The 18,773-nt window shown below is 47.4% G+C and overlaps 1 protein-coding gene across 1 annotated transcript; it reads left to right on the top strand.

The window, feature by feature from the left end:
• The first annotated feature begins 11,842 nt into the window (after positions 1-11,842).
• On the top strand, positions 11,843-13,038 carry LOC101840024 (zinc finger protein Pegasus-like). Its single transcript, XM_005077359.2, has one exon. The coding sequence runs from the start codon at positions 11,860-11,862 to the stop codon at positions 13,036-13,038; it is 1,179 nt and encodes a 392-aa protein (XP_005077416.1). The 5' UTR covers positions 11,843-11,859.
• The last annotated feature ends 5,735 nt before the right edge of the window (positions 13,039-18,773 follow it).

Here is an 18,773-nt window from a genome sequence, read left to right as displayed (position 1 = left end):
TCAGTCATAAATCTGGCAATCCGCGCAGGTCTAAAAATCTCAGCTGTGTCCACCAGCTGTACCTGCACGTGACCTTTAACTTTCTTTCTTTATTGGTAGTGGTTTGAAAAGGAATGCTCTCCATAGACTCATGCGTCTGAATACCTGGTCCATAGGGAGTGGCACTATTAGGAGGCGTGGCCTTGTTGGAGTAGGTGTGGCTTTGTTGGAGGAAGTACATCTCTAGGCCCTGAGGTCTAAAATGCTCAGTCCACTCCCAGTGGCTCGAAGTTCACTTCCTGCTGCCAGTGGATCAGGATGTAGAACTTTTAGCTACCCTTCCACCACCATGTATGCCTGCTTCCCGCCGTGTAATGGACTAAAACGCTAAACTGTGTACACGATGGAGAATCACTCATCTGTTAAAAGCAATGGCATCAGCCGGGTGTTGGTGGCGCACGCCTTTAATCCCAGCACTCGGGAGGCAGAGGCAGGCGGATCTCTGTGAGTTCGAGACCAGCCTGGACTACCAAGCGAGTTCCAGGACAGCATCCAAAGCCACAGAGAAACCCTGTCTCAAAAAAACAACAACAACAAAAATAAAAAACAAAACAAAAAAAAGCAATGGCATCATGAAATTTGCTGGCAAGCAGATGGAGCTAGAAAAGGTCATCCTGAGTGATGTAACTCAGACCCAGAAAGACAGACAAAATATGTACTCACTTACAGGTGGATATTAACCATGTTAAAGAATAACTATGCTACAATCCACAGACCCTAAGAAGCAAAGTAACAAAAAAGACTCAAGGGGGGGGGGGGGGGGGGGAGTCCGCACATGAATCTCACTGTGAAGGGGAAATAGGGTAGACATCACAGATAGACTGGGGGTGTCAGGTTGGGGGTGGGGATGGAAACAGGAGGGGTCAGGTAGGGGGGAGGATGGAGGAAGAGAGTCTGGGGAAGACAACTGGAATCAGGGCACCTCTAGGATGAACTAGAAACCTAGTACAATGGAAAGTCCAGGGATCTATGAGGGTGGTCCTACCTAAGACGCATAGCAATGGGGGATAAGGAACCCGAAGGGGCCATCTCTTGTAACTTAGCAAGATTTGTAGTGGAGGGATTGAACTCCAGCCCAGCCATAGAACTTCTGACCGACAATTTGCCCTGCCTACAAGAAATACTGGGACAAAGGTGGTACAGAAATTATGGGACTGGCCAAGCAATTACTGGTCCAGCTTGAGATCCATACTATGAGAGGGAGCTTACCCCTGATACAGCCTGGAGGGCCAGGACCCAGAGGCTGGGCAGCCAAGAGGCCTAGGATAGAACCAAACATAACTGGTTAAAAAAGGGAAAAAAATGAATTGAATGATTGCTAATGATATTCTGCTATACTCATAGATTGTTGCCTAGCCCAATTTTCATCAGCGAGGCTTCACCCAGTAACTGATGGAAAGAGATACAGAAACCCACATTAGGTGGGCCCTGGGGAATCCTGTTGAAGAGTTTGAAAGTGGTGGTTTGATAGAAAATGACCCCCAAAGGGAGTATCACTATTAGGAGGTGTTACTTTGTTTGAGTAGGTTTGGCCTTGTTGGAGGAAGTGTGTCAAAGTCCGGGTGGTCTCTGAGGTCTCCTATGCTGTTGCTACTCCCAGTGAGACAGTTCACTTCCTGTTGCCTTCTGATCAAGATATAACCAGCACATGTCTGCCATGCTCCCTGCAAGATGATAATAGACTGAACCTCTGAACTGTAAACCTCCACCTCAATTAAATGTTTTCAATTATAAGAGTTGCTATGGCTGGGTGTTGGTGGCACACGCCTTTAATCCCAGCACTTGGGAGGCAGAGGCGGGCAGATCTCTGTGGGTTTTGAGGACACCCTGGTCTACAGAGCAAGTTCCAGGACAGGCTCCAAAACAATACAGAGAAACCCTGTCTTGATACCCCCTCCCCAAAATAGAGTTGCTATAGTCATGGTATCTCTTCATAGCAATAGAAACCCTAGACAGACGTTGGTACCAGGGGTGGGGTAGTGTAGTAGGCCTGACCATACTTTTGTCTGGAGGAAAATTGGACTTTGGATTAGAAAAGCAGTGGAATGCTTTAAACACTGCTGAACGGGCCACACTGGTAAGAGCCTGGGTAACAGAGGTGCTAAGAGTTATTTGAACTGTCAGAGGCCGGCTCAAGAGGTTTCACAGAAGAATTTTACTATGTTGCCTAGAAATTGTTCTTGTGATATTTTGGTGAAGGATGTGGTTGCTTTTTGCCCTTGTCTGAAGAGTCTGTCTGAGACTAAAATGAGAGTTTTTTAAAATGATTCCATTGGCAGAGGAAATCTCAAAGCTGCCTAGTATAGACTTTGTTGTGTGGTTATTAGTAGTAACTCTAATAAAGACTTATAAGGAAAAGGAGCAAGCTGAGCAAATAAAAATACAAAATGTACAAATTGAGAAAAGGAGCACCAGCAAGTGGAATAGAGCTAAAAAAAACTGTGTTCAGGAAATAGAATAAAGGGAGTGGTGACCTCAGGGCAAGGTCCCACCCAGCTAAGTTTCCATCCTGTGAAAAGGAACTGAAGAAAGTTTAGTAACAGCTATGTAGGCTGGTCTGTTTGAGGGCTCCCTGGCAGTGGGACCAGGATCTATCCCTGGTGTCTGAGCTGCCTTTTTGAGCCCATTCACTATGGTGAGATACCTTGCTCAGCCTTGGTGCAGGGGGGGAGGGCTTGGTCCTGACTCAATTTAACCTACCAGACTTTGTTGACTTCCCCATGGGATTGGGGGAGGAGTGAAGGGAGGAGGACCCCTGAATGGCTGGGCGGTAGTGGCGCACGCCTTTAATCCCAGCACTCGGGAGGCAGAGGCAGGCAGATCTCTGTGAGTTCGAGGCCAGCCTGGTCTACAAGAGCTAATTCCAGGACAGTCTCCGAAGCCACAGAGAAACCCTGTCTCGAAAAACCAAAAAAAAAAAAAAGGACCCCTGAATGGAACGAGTACGTGCATGAAGACCCTTCCCTGACCTACGCCGACTTCAACAAACTCCTCTGGGCTTTTCTTTCTTACTGGGGACTTGATTTTGGGGTCTTCATGCTATTCTGTGCAGTTTCCAATGCTGACAAGTCCGCTTAGCCCTGGAAGCCCCACTCTTCATTATCAGATCACCCCATATCTGTGGTAGTTTGAATGAAAATGGCCCCCATAGCCCATAATAGGAGGTGTGGCCTTGTTGGAGTGGGTGTGGCTGTGTCACTGGGGGTGGGCTTTGAGGTGTCAGATGTTCCAGCCAGGCCCAGTGCCTCTTTCTTTCAGATCTAGATGTAGACCTCCTAGCTACCTCTTCACCGCCATGTCTGCCGGCATGCCACTGTTGCAGGACATTTGACTGCACAGTGACACTCTGAGACTATTAATAAAGTTTAACCTAGAGTCGGGGCAGAGTTAGCCAGAGATTTTTGGAGGACCAGGATAAGGATAGAGAGATACAGGAAGTAGTAGGGAGATTTTCAGGCCCTTTTGAATCCAGGAAGGAAAGAGAGAAGAGGTCACTGGTCTTTTTTCTTGTTAGTCAGGTTTTTACCCTGCTATTTGATTACCAAGTTTTTTTTATTAACAATAAAAATATAGATAACCTCTTCATGCTGCCATACTTCCTGCCATGATGATAATGGACTAAACCTCTGAATTATAAGCCAGCCCCAATTAAATGTTTTCCTTTATAAAAGTTGCTGTGGTCTTGGTGTCTCTTGACAGCAATAGAAACCCTAACTAAGAGAGCATCTGAGGAGATATGGTCCTCCCCCTGGACCACAGCCCAGGTAGTATCTGCTTGCCCAGATTCCCTTTACCATGAATCCCGTGACACAGGTCTGCCTGCATCCCTTGCCTCTCAAGCCTGTCTTGATCATTTCCTCCCCATTGATCTCTACTCTTTTCCTTAGGTACAGATCTCTAACTATTCTGTGAAATACTTTTCTGCCAAATGTTCACACCCTTAGTCCGGGTACTTCGGAGACAGAGGCAGACAGATGTCTATGGATTAGAGGCAGGTGTGGTCTCCACACTGAGTTCTGGACCAGCCAGAGCTATATAGTGTGCCCCTACCTCAAAAAGTAATTATCAGTAGTAAAAGTGTTTTGTTCACTGTTGGGGGTGGGGAGAATACAAGACCGAGGACCAGAAGATGCAGTGTCTGTTAGAACGTGCGTCAGAGACAGTAATTTCAGGCCATGTCCTCATGTGGCAAAGGCGAACCTGAGCAGCCTTGAGGCTTGCTGGCTTGTTTTTATAGGACTTACACAAAAGAGAGGTTTTATTGCCATGTTTTCATGTGCATATTTTATAACTTGCTCATGTTGTCCTCCGTGTTTAGGAGGTTTTGCTACAGTTTTCTACATTTTTCCTACCCTATCTTTACTCACAGCCCCCCCCCCCCCACTTTTCCTTGCTGCCTTTGAAGCTGAGCCCTACCTCTCTCCCTGTTGCAAACCCCACAGCCTGGAGTCCCTACACCCATCACGATCCTTCTGTCATGCCTGCCTTACTCTGAGTAAGTGAATGGTATTTTTTTCCTTTCATGAGAAGTATGTATAATGTATTAAAATCCGACACAGAACAGACAGGTTTTGCTCACAGTTCACTGTGGTTCATGAGCACTCGAGCCAGGACTGAGTCTAGTCTGTCTCACATGTGCCCAGATAGACAAATAAAGGGAAAGAAAGAACCACAGAAACAACCAAGACAGAGCCTGCTTTTCAACCGCTGTGCACCTCAAGGCAGACGTTTCAACATAGAAAGATTTAAAACCTAAGTGAAGCAACCTGCTTGGCTGGGCTTGGAGGAAGCCGAGGGAAAGCCCCGGGGGGTCCTTGGTCCCACCAAAGCTCTTTCTTTCTGGATCCTGATGACTGTGATCAAGGGTCTCACCAGCTAGAACAAGTCATTCCTCCAGGCTTTTGCTGACCTGGGGCTTGGTTATAGGAAATTTACCCAGACCACTGCACTCAGGGAAGGTGACAAGCCATGTGAGAACCTGGGAGTGCAGACACACCCACTCCTGTAAACGAAATCCAGGAGGGAAAATCTGCCATTTAATGCTACTATTCATTCTCCACAATAGCTGGACTTTCCCAGGAGGAGGATGAATGCAGCAGCAGCAGTAGCGTGCAGTTGCTAAGTGATGGGGTTCCTGAAATCAGGCTGCCAGGATGGATGGGAATGCTCAGCTACATGACTCCACGCTTCTTGGCAGGTCTAGGCATTACAGGTTTCACAGGTAAACTATAGAACACTCAACAGCGACTCCAGATTAACACTGATTTATTTCTAGCATAATCATGTCACAAATACTGTATTGAGTATACACAATCTATGAGACATATTTATACCAAAACATTGTGTTATTTGTCTGAAATGCAAATTAGCTGGGAATCCTGCAGTTTTGTTTGCTAAATCTCCCAACATTGACTGCCTATCTTTCTTGTTTTCTTCTATCGAAGCAGTTCGTGCTGTGCTTGGGAACAACTAGGACTCGTTTGACAGTCATAGATGAAGTAGCCGTAGCGGATCTTGTGGACCTGCAAGCTGGCAACTTCACTGTGGAACACTGTTACGCACTTTGGCCAAGTTACGCAGGACCATGCTGCCTTTCCTGCAGCTAGTCTGAGTAGCAGGTTGTCCAGCTTGGATATTGGTCCTCTGAGTAGAAGAGTGAGACACTGGATGTCTCAACCTGGTTGTATATTTTCTTGCTGAGGGTAAAGTTGAGCATTAAAAGAAAAATAATCTGTTTGACTAAGATGCCCTCCATAGTCTCCTGCATGTGAACGCTTGGTGCATAGTTAGTGGTCTTGCATGGGAAATCTTAAGAGGTGTGGCCTTGCTGGAGGAAGTGCGTCACTGGAGATGGGCTTTGCACCATTCCCAGTTCGTCTCTCTGCTTCCTGCCTGTGGTTCAGGGTGTGAGCCCTCAGCTTTCTGTTCCGGCTGCCATCATAGACCAATCCTCTGCAGCTGTGTCCCAAATAATCCCTTCCTTCCGTAAGGTGCGTTGGTCGTGGAGTTTTAGCGAAGCAACGGAAGTAAACTGATAGGGAAGCTGGTGGCAGCAGTGGCTCTATCGCTGTGACAGACCTCACTGTGCTGCTTTTGGGGGAGTGTGGAAGACCTGGGGTCTTTGGACTGGAAAAGCAGGGCCTAATGGGACATCCTAGTAGAAGCCTGGGAGACAGCGCTAGAACAGTGCAGGCTGTGGGGACTCGGTTCAAGAGACGAACAATGCTAGCCATTGGGTCAGAGCCCCGTTCTGTGGTGTTTTTGATGAAGATTGTGGCTGCTTTCCACTCATGCCCTAAGAACTTACCTGAAGCTAAGTTTAAAGTTAATGTGCTAGGGGCTGGGGGATAACTCAGCACTTAAAAGCTCTTGTGCCTGCAGACATGCAAAACTGGCTTCAGTTCCCAGCACCTGTATGGTGTCCTCCTCTGACCTCCACTGGCAACCGGGCACACATATACATACATACATACATACATACATACATACATACATACATACAAACAAGCAAAACACCCATGCCCATAGAATAAAATAAACCTTTTCTTACAAAATTAAAAGTAATGGGCTAATTTCTTTGGCATAAGAGATTCTTCTAATAGTCACTCTGTCGTATGCTTATTAGTAATCACCCTTATGCATTTCTACAATGAAAAAGAACAACTAGGGCAGAAGGAAAAATATATATTAGAAAGAAAAGAACACTGGCAAGTTTGCAAGTTTAGCATTACAGGGAAGCCTGCACTGAATGAGAGACTGTAGCTATGAGAATATTATCACCCACAAACAAAGCACTGATCTACATAAGAATAAAAGGAAAGGTACTCTGGGGGAAGATCCCACCTAGCTAAGTTTTCAACACCTGAAAGGAGCAATCCAAAGCTGAAGCTAATGCTGGTGCTGAAGCTGATGCTGACAGTGATGCTGAAGCTGATAGTGATGCTGATGCTGAAGCGGTCGATGGATTCAAAGGAGCCAGGGTCCATCCCAAGTTGGTAGCGGTCATGGAATCTTTCTCCAGGGCTTCAGAGAGCTCCCGAAGACAGAAAATATATGGCAGGGAATCCTTGTGGTAGACCCAAGAGAGCAAGAGGTCCTGAGAGGCCATTGCACGAAACTGTGACAGTGAAACCTGTGTTGCCATGGAGAGCTGTTGAGGAACTAGCCTGAATGAGAGGAGAGTGCTGTAGTCCATGCAGCTGGAAGGGCAGACTTCAGACATGGAGCTGTAGGATTTGGTAATTCACTGCTGGGTGTCGGTCTTGCTTTGGTCCAGTATTTCCTCATTATGCTCCCATTCCTCCCTTTTGGAATGATAGCATATGTTCTGTGCCATTTCATTCTGGAAGTATGTAATTTGCTGTTTTGATTTCACAGGGGGTGATAATTAAGAGATTGCTCTGAGTTTCAGAAATGAGTTTGGATGGAAACCCAGTGCTGTGACTGTAAAAGACTGTTGGCTTTGAAGTTGAACCCTGTATTCGGCACTGTGATACGACCACAAGCCCATGAGGGCCAGAGAGTGGAATGTGGTGGTTTGGATAAGTCCCTTACAGTCTCAGGCATTTGAGCACCAGGTTCCCAGCTGGTGGGACTGTTGTAGGAAGGATTAGGAGGCAAGGCCTTGCTGGGGGAAAGTATGTCCCTAGAGGTGGAAAAGACTCACACCGTTTCCAGTTCATTCTCCTTGCTTTGTGCTTGTAATCCAAGATGTGATCCCTCTGCCTCCTGCTCCCATTGCCATGCCTACACACCACCATCGTGAGCTCCAACCCTCTGGATCCGTAAGCCCCAACAAACCCTTCTTCCTATGAGTTACCGTGGTCAGAGTGCTTTAGTCACAGCTAGCATGGTAGAATAAAATATAATAAAACAAAACCCACCACATCGAGGCTGGAAAAGGCAACCCAACAGGAGGGAAAGAGCCCCAAGAGAAGACACAAGAATCAGAGACCCACTCATCCACACACTTAGGAGTCCCATAAACATACTACGCTAAAATGTGTACTGCACATACTCGGAGCACTTGGGACACACCTGTGCAGCCCTGTGCACCCCACCTCAGCCTCGTGGACTCATGTGAGCCTTGCTCATTCGAGTCCGAGGGCCTTATTTTTCCCAGTGTCCTCCATCCTCTCTGGCTCTTATATTCTTCCCACCTCCTCTTCCACAGCATGCCCCTGTTTTCATTTAACAATCAACAAACACACCCGTCATACCACTTTGTGTTGATTTCCACTCTTGGTCCATTTTCTTTCATTATATAATTGGGTCTTGTTGCCTTTTGTGCATTTGATGTAGTCAAGGCATAAGCATTCTGGCACCTGGGAGCCAAAGGATACTGAGTGTTACAGCTTGGATGTAAAAATATTCTGGCACTCGGGAGCCAAGGAGTACCACAGGTCACAGTAAGCGTAGCAGCTTACAGCCCTGCTCCAGGGAAAGGCTTCCCCAGTGTAATAGCTCTGCTCTGGCAAGAGAGGGCTTTGGAGTATAACAACTCAGCTTCGCTAGGGGAATGTTTTTCCACTCTGCTCTGGCTCCGTCGAAAACTTGATATTTCTCTCCTCCTCTTCATTCCAGTGAAGGAAGCTTTCACCCAAACTTCTTTCAAGAGATTTACTGGGAGGGAAGAATCCAGGAGAGTGGCTGCCTCTGCCAGGGTGGCAGAGGACAGCTGGACAGCCGTACAGTCACAAGCTGCACAGACACAGGATTTATATAGGGCTTCTTAGGGGGTGGAGTTTTTCCAGGGAGATTTCCAGAGTGGGGATTGGTCAGAGCTCAGATTGGCTAGATCTGGTGCTCAGGGATTTGTTGGTTTTCTGCTCAGGTTCAGGGTCAGATTTGGCTCTGGTTTCAGGGCCAAAGTGTGTTTCTTTCACTGGTCCTTTTTAGTCTTTTGGCTCTAATTTTAGGGCCAGGATGTACTTCTTTCCAGGGACAAAGTGTGTTTCTTTGGTTCTGGTTGCAGGGCCAAAGTGTGTTTCTTGGGCTCTGCTCAGGGTGTTTCTTTGACTGGCCCTTTGTCTCTACACAAGATCTATATATTTGTCTTATTGTCTTTTATAAAATAACAATACACACACTCCATTTTTAAGACACTCATTTTGCTTATATTTTTACATATGTGTTTTAGTTCACTATTAGTATCACTATGTGTATTGCATATGACAGAAAGGAACATGTAACCATGTGGACATTGTCTTGCAAATTCTTGAATATCCTTTACCTCTTTCCTAATCCTTTAAATTTTGTATATTTATTTTGAGACAGGGTGTCTCTATGTATCTCTAGCTGGCTCGAAAATCAATATGGATCAGTTTGGCTTAAAGACTGTAGAAACCCACCTGGGCTGGTGGTCCTGGGTTTTATAAGAAAGCAGGTTGAGCAAACAGTCTGAAGCAAACCAGCAAGCAGCGCCCTCCCTGGCCTCTGCAAGCAGCGCCCTCCCTGGCCTCTGCAAGCAGCGCCCTCCCTGGCCTCTGCAAGCAGCGCCCTCCCTGACCTCTGCAAGCAGCGCCCTCCCTGACCTCTGCAAGCAGCGCCCTCCCTGGCCTCTGCAAGCAGCGCCCTCCCTGGCCTCTGCAAGCAGCGCCCTCCCTGACCTCTGCAAGCAGCGCCCTCCCTGGCCTCTGCATCAGCTCCTGACTCCAGAATCCTGCCCAGTATGAACTCATGCGCTGACTCCCTTCAGTAATGAAGCAATGTGGAAGTGTAGGCCAAACAGCAATAGAAACCCTGACTAAGACACCTCCAAACACGGCCCCCAACAAATAAATGCCAGCAACAGGTGTACCACAGTCTTTGTGAACTGAGGGTCCTCATTCAGTGAATGCCTGGTCTAAGCTAGGGAATAGGCCTTCAGGACAGTGGTTCTCAACCTGTGGGTTACGACCCCTTTGGGGGTTGGATGATCCTTTCACAGGGGTTGCAAATCAGATATTTACAGGACGATTCATAACAGTAGCAAAATCACAGTTAGGAAGTAGCAACCAAATCACTTTGTGGTTGGGGTCACCACAACCATGTCAAAGGGTCGCAGCATTAGGGAGGTTGAGCACCTCTGCTTCAGGCTCACCTGCATGTTGTCTGAGGCTTGGAAGAAAACAGATGAAGCTGGGCAGTGGTGGCGCATGCCTTTAATCCCAGCACTCAGGAGGCAGAGGCAGGCAGATCTCTGTGAGTTCGAGGCCGGGCTGGACCGACAGCCTCCAAAACAATACAGAGAAACCCTATCTCATAAAACCAAAAAAAAAAAAAAAAAAAAAAAAGAAAAAAAAAAAAAAAAAAGAAAAAGAAAAAGAAAACCAATGAGATACAGGAATTCAAGCTTATGATGTTGTTTAGATGAATAGAGACTTTGGTGTGTTTTCAAGTGTCTGGTGCCTCCACTGCTGAAGTTTGCTGTGAAAAGGCGGTCCCCCCTCCACAGTGGTTGGGTTGGAGATGGAATGAATCATTCGTCATGAGTTTGTCGTGTCAGTTTATGTCTCTACATAAAGTTATCATTTGGGCCCCAGGGGACTCCCATCATGCTGGGCACTCGTGCAGGGAATCAGAGCTCATTTCATTTTACGCTGGGCTCCTCAGTTGGTTTCTGAGTCCCTGCATGGATGTGGGTGGATGCAGTTTGAATGTGGTCAGGCATGGTCTTGATTGAATACTTTTATTTAGCAAAACTTAATGACTGGATTAAAAACAAAACTTTTCCTCATATGAGAGCCAGTAAGGCTTAATCATTACTGCTTTTCAGATCTCTCCCCCGTTTCCCCCCCCACAACTAAAGCTCATTATAGGGCCTTCCATTTAAACATAAAAGGCCCACACAGTTAACAGTTTCCATGCCCTCAACAAATCCCTGAAAGTGATGGAAAGTAACTTTTCACAAAAGGTGTAAACAGTGAACACAAAAACAAGAAGGGTAGAAGGGACAACATCAGACCAAGTCACTGCCACTTTGGAGGCTTGTGAGCAAAATGAGAGCTAGCTCAGTGAGAAAGGGGAGAGGGGACTCGGAAGTGTAAACATTCCTACACGGAGAACCGAGAAGCCAGAGAGTGAGAGCCCCGGGAATGGGAGAAGGCAGGAGACGGGCATGGTCAGCAAGAGGAGCGGTTCAAAGTCTGTGCGCAACACGGTCCATCCCTACTTCCATCTCTCTGCGCCAGTGACCTGGTGGCCTGACTCTACAGAGGTTCACCATGGGCAAGACGTTGCTCCGAACCAAGAATCCAGGCTCTGGGATGCCAGGAGCGGCGGAAGGAGAGAGGGCTAAATGCTCTGGGGTGCAAATACAGAGAAAGTCAAATTATCACCAAACACAGTCTGTCCATCTGTAACGGTTTCCCGTGCAGCCCTCTACCATCCCTGCACCTGTCTTGCATGCGACAGGTGCAGGTGCATGCTGCACGTGTGAAGCATGTGGCCTCTAACCCCGCCCCCCTCCCGGAGGCTCCGCCCCCCTCGACAGCATTCACCTCTGCAGCCTCTACTGTTACTCCTAGGAGACTTGAGTAAACCCAAGCTGCCAGCATGGTGGGCAAAGGCTGAGTCTGTGCGAGGGCTTTGGAGTTTCTCTGTGCATCTCAGGAGGATTGCCAGGCTCCCGACTTTGTCCTCGTCGGGGAGATAAAAATAAATAAACAAGTTAATAAAAATAAAAAACAGGTGAAGGGACGCGGGGCAGAGAGCCCGGGGCGAGCAGAGGACTTCCTGAAGGCGAGGTAGAAGTGGGCCCCGGAAGTGGGCCCCCGAAGTAGGCCCGGAAGTGGACCCGGAAGTAGGCCGAGAAGCAGGGACATTGGAAGGCCTGAAGGGATGGGGGAGAAGAAGGTGGAGCCCCAGGACTTCCTCAAGAACTTCCAAGAGTACCTGAGCCAGCAGACCCGCCAGGTGAACGCGTTGGCCTGGGACCTGGCCGGGCAGGCCCGAGGGGGTCCGGGACACCCCGGGGATGCTCTGGACGGGAACCTGGTGCTGATGCTGGACGACTTGGGAAGGACGCTGGACGGCAAGCTGCAGTGCCCGTACTGCGGCTACGCCAGCCAGAGGACAGAGCGGCTGGTGGAACATACGAGAATCCACACGGGCGAGAAGCCGCACAGGTGTCACCTGTGCCCCTTCGCCTCCGCCTACGAGCGCTACCTCGAAGCCCACTTGCGTTCGCACACCGGGGAGAAGCCCTACAAATGTGAGTGGTGCGCCTACCGCTGCAACTACAGAAGCAACCTGTCCCACCATCACAGGCGCAGGCATAATCTGTCACCGCTGACCGGGCCCAGGGCCTCCCTGGGCAGCGTGAGAATGTGGGGGGGCCTGCAGAGGAAAAGCAACGCGCAGGATGGCAAACGAGGGGCGCTCATCTCCTTGGGTCCGCCCGTTCAGAAGCCAGACTGGCCGAGTGAGCTCACCCACAGGATCCCAAACGTCCAGAGTGACTTCTACGACGGTATGGATAAAGCCTCAGCGTGTGGACCGCCGAGGGACCCCCAGGAACCCTTGCTCGTGGACAGCCCTTTGAACCAGCTGTCTCCTCTAGCGGGACACCTGTCCAGCTTGCCACCGGAAAACCAAAACCCTGCCTCAGCCGACCTAGACTCCAGCCTCGAAGAAAACCCTTACGTGATCCAACAGCCCTCTGCCCAAGGGAGTGACCCTCAGAGCTCCCCCATAGTGCTCGAGCCTCCTCCACCGCCATTCAGTCGGAGGGACTGCAGTGCGTTTGCGGGGCCCAGCAGCCAGCCGAGTGGCCAGAGCAGCGCCTCCATCCCTGGAAACAGCCAGCCGAGCACTCCGGCCTCAGCCTTGCCCGTGGGGGGCCCTCAGCTTCTCTACCACTGCCAGCACTGTGACACATACTTTGCAGACAACGTCCTTTACACGATTCACATGGGATGCCACGGGTATGACAACCCCTTTCAGTGTAACACGTGTGGCTACGACTGTAAAAACAAGTATAATTTTGCCTGTCATTTTGCAAGAGGCCAACATAACTAGAGCGGGAGAACAACCAACCTTATCTTTTCCCCGGTTTAGCCTTTTTTTGGGTGATGGTAGTTTGGTTCTGGTTACTCCTGGTAGGGCGTTTTCTAATCCGAAGCTTATTCTATGTTATAACATAAATTTTGATGATGGAAACCGCAGCCCTCCTGCATTCACCCTCCCCATTTTTCATAAAATTCGATCTGGTCAAGGTTATTTAGATGCTAGAATAGTTACCTTTTTCTTTTCTTTCTTAGGTAAGTCATGTGAGAATGTGAGAATTAAGTCCAATCATCCTCTTACCAGGTGTTTAGTTAAATTTTCTCTACTTATGACCCTTTAGGCTTTAAGGATTGTTTAAGTTTCTAATATTCATTGCATTTAGATATTACTTCTGTCATGTTTGAGAGGAGTAGAATAATTTTTCTGCTATAATTCTGATACACCGTATTTCTGTGCTGAAAGTAACTTTGAAGTTGCCATTAGTTGAAGTGTCTAGTTCCTATACTTAAATTGGCCTAGTAGTTTCTTTTCAACTGCAAACAGTAAGGCTGTCTCCGTATAGTAACTGTTTTTCTTTTTCTTTCTACATAGGGAATATAAAACAATTTTTTGTAGTTATAACAATAGGTGAAAGTTCTAAAAAGAAATGAGACTCAGGACCAAGTTTCCTTTAGCCTAAATTATATGTTTAATTTTTATAATACCTGTGGAGTCAATGTCTTATTTAGATATGATAATAACCCACTGGGCTGCTTATGCTCCGAATTTATTTTTTAAAACCAGAGGAAAAGGTAGCAGAGTATTTTTGTGCAATTTCAGTTTCTTGGTTAAATTCTTCATGGAGATTGGTGTTGGCAAAGATCTGGTAACTGCAGTGAGACTCTGTTTTCCCTATTCTTTCGATGACCAAAGGCCCTTCCAAGACAGTGAGTGAGTGACACACCAGTACCTGAACTGTCAACTTCAGGCCTTTAGGACCGCGCAGATTAAGTTTTCATGGCTGCCATGTTTGTTCAACTTTGACATAGCAGCCACAAAAGTTTCATGCAGGCTTCTGGAGAAAAAAAAAATCTGATTTTCTACTTCCGGTGTTTATTACTGAGAACGAATCACCTTCCTGACTGTTCTGAGCAGGTGCACAAAGCTGAGCTGACCTGCTCCCTGGGCGCTCCTGTTTTGGCCTCTAGGAATGTTCCTGGCAAAACTCTGAAGGCACTGGAGGAGCTCCAGCCCTGTGGGAAAGCTCTCCTTCATTCCACCGAGGGCCCACAGAATCCATGTTAATCATTCCTCTATTGCCGACCCTACACCGACTGGAGGAGGTTACCTAGGTGCTATGTAGGTTCTCCTCTTTTGTAGCAGCCAAGAGTTTATTCCAGGGAGGCACCGCAGAGGAGACAGCTGGCAGTGCTGCCCCCAAATCCACAGGCCACATTTATGTTGGCGGCCCCTCAATTACAGGCACAGCACAGCAGGTGCCTGCTGCCCCACTCCATTCACCACCCGTCAGATACCGGCTGCGAATGGCTTCCTTCTGGCCTCTCTTCCACCTACCTCACCGGCCTTCTGTGACCTTTGACTTCCCTGTTGAATGGGCATATCCGTGCCCCTTTTATGCCTTTTCTGACAGAAGCCTGACCCACTCAAGCCCCTTAGACTCCAAGGGCTCCCATGAAGTCACCTAATGGGAACTGTGGAGTTTATATAGTTAGCGATTTCTTGAGAATTTTTCTTTCAATTCACAACACGTGTCACGGGAATGAATGATGGCTCACCCAAATTCTTATGTTGAAATCCCTTGAACTTCTGAACATGGTTGTATTTGGACCTAAAATAAAGCCTTTAGAGGAGCCAGGTCAAATGAGATCAACTGGATAAGTTATAATCTGGTATGATGGATATCTCTGTGAGAAGAGGAGATTGGGACACAGACGGAGTCCTGGGAAGGGACTAGGCTTGCCGGCATTTTGTTCTCAGGTTTCTAGTCCCTGGAAGTATGAAGAAACATATTTCTGAGTTAAGGCATCCTGGGCTATAGTAGTAAATTGCTAAGGCAGCCCAGCAAGATGATGCAGTACACCAGTGTTCTGTTTTTGTTCGGTTTTTGATTTTGTTTGTTTTTGAGTCAGGGTCTCACTATGTAGCCTTGGCTGGCCTGTAACTCACTGTGTAGATCAGCCTGCCCTGTAGCTCATAGAGATCCATTTGCCTTTGCCTTCCTAGTACTGGGTTTAAAGGTGTGTGCTGTTTTCTTTTTTTGTTTTTGTTTTTAAGGAAGAAAAGTTCCTAAGGAGACATGTAATTGCAGGACCCCAAGTTTTATAGCTTGGAGCAGCATAAGAGCAATTTTCTAGGTTTATCTAGTTCCTCATTTATTAGATTTTGTTTATTAGTACATCCTTAGGAATGTATCATCTACTTTATATTCTCCTAAAGATGGCTACCTACTCAAAGTACTTTGTAAGTTTTCCTTAGCTTCTTTGGTAATTTATTACATGATAAATGCCAACAAAGCTATTGAGTAAGGTTGAGTGGACTCAAGCTGTTGAGGGGTGTTGTGTTTCTTCACCCACATATCCTCATTGTTGGTGCTTAGTACCGGAGCCAGTAAAATGAGGAGGATGGCATTTAGGATATTGAGCCACATTTAAAGCATCAAAGTCTTTTATTTTATTGTTATACTTAAATTTACCTACCGTTCTAAGAAATTATTAAGTCAAAGAACCCACTTTCACTACCATTTTTTACTTCAGGGTAGAGGATTGATCTTGCTAGCTATAATGGCTGACATTTGCCTTTGGAGGTTAATTTCCTAGACTTCCTACTCAGTGTGATAGTCGTGAGGCCCACTGCTCCTCCACTCAGGCCCCTCTGCCTCCTCTTCAATAGACTGTATGCTGATCCACAGACCTGCCACCAGCCCTCAGTTCACTGCTGACTGACTGCCCAGCCCCTGGGTGTGAAACTTCACTGAACATCCCCACCATTTTCCTTTGAGTGCCTCAAGTACCCCTTGCCCAGAGTTTCATTGTCTCAATCCCATAGCTGATTCTACTCCCTTCCTTCCTTCCTTCCTTCCTTCCTTCCTTCCTTCCTTCCTTCCTTCCTTCTTTCCTTCCTCTGTCTACCCCTCTTTGATTTTTAAGACAAAGTCTTAAACTGTAGCCCAGGCTGACCAGGACCTGAGAGTAATCCTATGTCACTCTCCAGCATGCTGGAGTTGCAGGCATGAGCCACCACATCCTGCCCATTACCATCTCTTTGAGATGCCAATTACCAGAGACCAACTCACCCCAGCAAGTGGATCCCGTGTTCTGCCTCCTTCCTTCTGACATCTTGACACTCACCAAGACTCATTCATTTTACTTCTTTCATTTTGAATATTCAGAACACTCAAAAATACAGTTTGTCTCCCTAGTGCTAAGACGTGTAAATCAACAGAAAACGGTGTGAAACATGATAAATACAGCACTCAACACAGTTGAAAGTCAGAGCAGGTAAACACCTTTATATGTAGCTGGCTGGGAAGCAAAGCTTGCACTGGGCAACTGGCAAAGGACCCCAGCAATGTTTAGAAATGCATCTCTTTTAACTCTTACAGCCTATCTTTGCAAAATTTGCCCTAGTGAAGTAAGTTGAGAAATACAAGTATTGATACTTTTGGTTGTTTACTAGGTTATCTTAAACATTAAAAGACCATAAATATCATCAATATCAAACAGCCTAAATGAGGGATTTCTTAATACATTATGTTAAATTTGTAAGTTTTGGCACCATCAGTGATTATGCAAGGTGTGTGTTTACCAACTCCAGTAAAACCTACTTGCATTTTACATGCAGAGACAGATTGTGAAACACTGTATAGATGCTGAACACACTTGATGTAATATGCATGTATGGGCAGATCTCAACAGAAAGTGAAGCAAGCTGGAAAATGCTGTGTAGATTATCGGTGGTGGTTATGTCAGGAGGAGATCTCACAGGGAATAAATTATTTCCATGCATCTTTTGTGTTTGCTCATTCTTTCCGCTAACAAACAAGAACTAGCTTTTTTTCCAAGTCCTGAGCTCTTTCCTGTAGTGCTGGGGACTGAACCTAGGACCTTGTGAGATCTGTCCTGTTGCTGCACCCCAAAGTTGCACACCAATACTACAGATTAAAATACATATATTTATTTTATGCACACGTATGTGTGCCTCGGTGTGTGTATGTGCACCGTGTTTGTTCAGAAGCTCTTGGAGGACAGAAGAGGCACTAGGTTCTGGGGAACAGATGGTTAGGAGCTGTCATGTGGATGCTGGAGACTGATCCCAGGTCCTTGGCAAGAACAGTCCTCTCTCTAACTGCTGAGATGTCTCCACAGCCCCAACATTGGGGTTATTGCTTATCAGATACAATTTCCCATTCCCGAAGGCTTCAGGGATTCTGTAGACTGACTGCTTTTTTCTTTCGTGCTATCGATGTACTGACCTTTCACAAAGCGACACATAGTTCCCTTGTGCACAGGTTGGGCGGCACCACAAAGCTCTAGGAGAACCTGGCTATCCAGGTGGGTCTGGAGGGCCTGCTCTGTGGCTTCCTGGGAATCTGCTCTTACACTAAAGCTAGGGCAGTGCTGCATCTGGCCCCTCCTTCCCTGCCCAAAGCTTTTGTCTCCTGACCTGTCCCACCTTGCTGCTATGTGTGCAGTTGTTAGTTTACTCAGTGACTGCCCTCAGTAGGACTTCTCGGGATGCCTGACTCAGAGCTTCAGGCAGCCTCCCAGTGACTCTGTCCTTCGCTCCAGCTCCCGCTTTTGGCTCTGTTCTCAGCAGCCCTCCTGCTAGGCTTCCCCGGGCTCCTCTACCGCTGGAACTCTTGAGCCCTTCCAAGCAACCACCAGAATGGCAATGGTTTATTCAAAATTAAGAGACAGGAAGGAGTCGGGGCTCCAGCGACCCCTTACATGCACAGCCCACTGTATTTCCTCCTAGTTGGCCCTTCGGCCTGAAGTTTCCACCATCTTCCAACAGCACCACCAATAGGGTACCCGTCTTTCAGCACTTGAACATTTGGAGATCTAAATCATAACAAAATCATGTCCAAAATAACAACGATGTTAACGTCTTAGAAGTCCTCATGTGCTGCTTTGGCTGTGTCCATAGTTACAAACAGGCTTCTAAAGTAAGTGTGGCAACCCTCTCCATGCTTTCCTGCCTGCTGGTCTGTCCCACCGTGTGGTTTCAGAGCACAAAACGAGAATACAGACTCACTTTGTTTCTCATGGGCAACCCAGGCTAGAAGCCTTCCAAGAGGTAGGTAACCCGGCCTTGGTCCAAGGGTGACATCTCCCTTCCATGCTCAGTGGTGTCGGAGCGCTCATTCCAGAAAGTCTCCCAACAGTGGTACCTTCACAAGTCTGGATAGATCTGAGAGACAGGAGACTGCATTGCTGCCCCCTCGCTGGTTGGCATGTGCAGGCAGGGCTCACGCACATGGCCTGTGATCTCACTGCTCTCTCGAGAGCGATGCCCCTGTTGCTCTTGTTTGATCACAGTCAGTTGTACATCCCAGAGGCTCCATCTTCGTCCTCCTAGGAGGGATGAAAAGCAAGTTCAACGTGCAGATAGCACAAAGATGCTGCCCTAGCGCTAATTACCTTGTTTATCTTCGGCATCTCACGAGAACATCTTCATAAAGCTAAGACTGCCTTCCAGCTCTGTCAGGGCTGCTGAGGGAGCCGTGGACAGCACCACTGGGATGAAGG

Source organism: Mesocricetus auratus, unplaced genomic scaffold (genome assembly GCF_017639785.1).
Source record: "Mesocricetus auratus isolate SY011 unplaced genomic scaffold, BCM_Maur_2.0 Super-Scaffold_100031, whole genome shotgun sequence".
NCBI lineage: Eukaryota > Metazoa > Chordata > Mammalia > Rodentia > Cricetidae > Mesocricetus > Mesocricetus auratus.
This window is presented reverse-complemented; position numbering and strand designations above follow the sequence as displayed.

Excerpts from the sequence above, each read along its gene's own strand:
- LOC101840024 (XM_005077359.2), top strand. The coding sequence starts at position 11,860 with ATGGGGGAGAAGAAGGTGGAGCCCCAGGACTTCCTCAAGAACTTCCAA.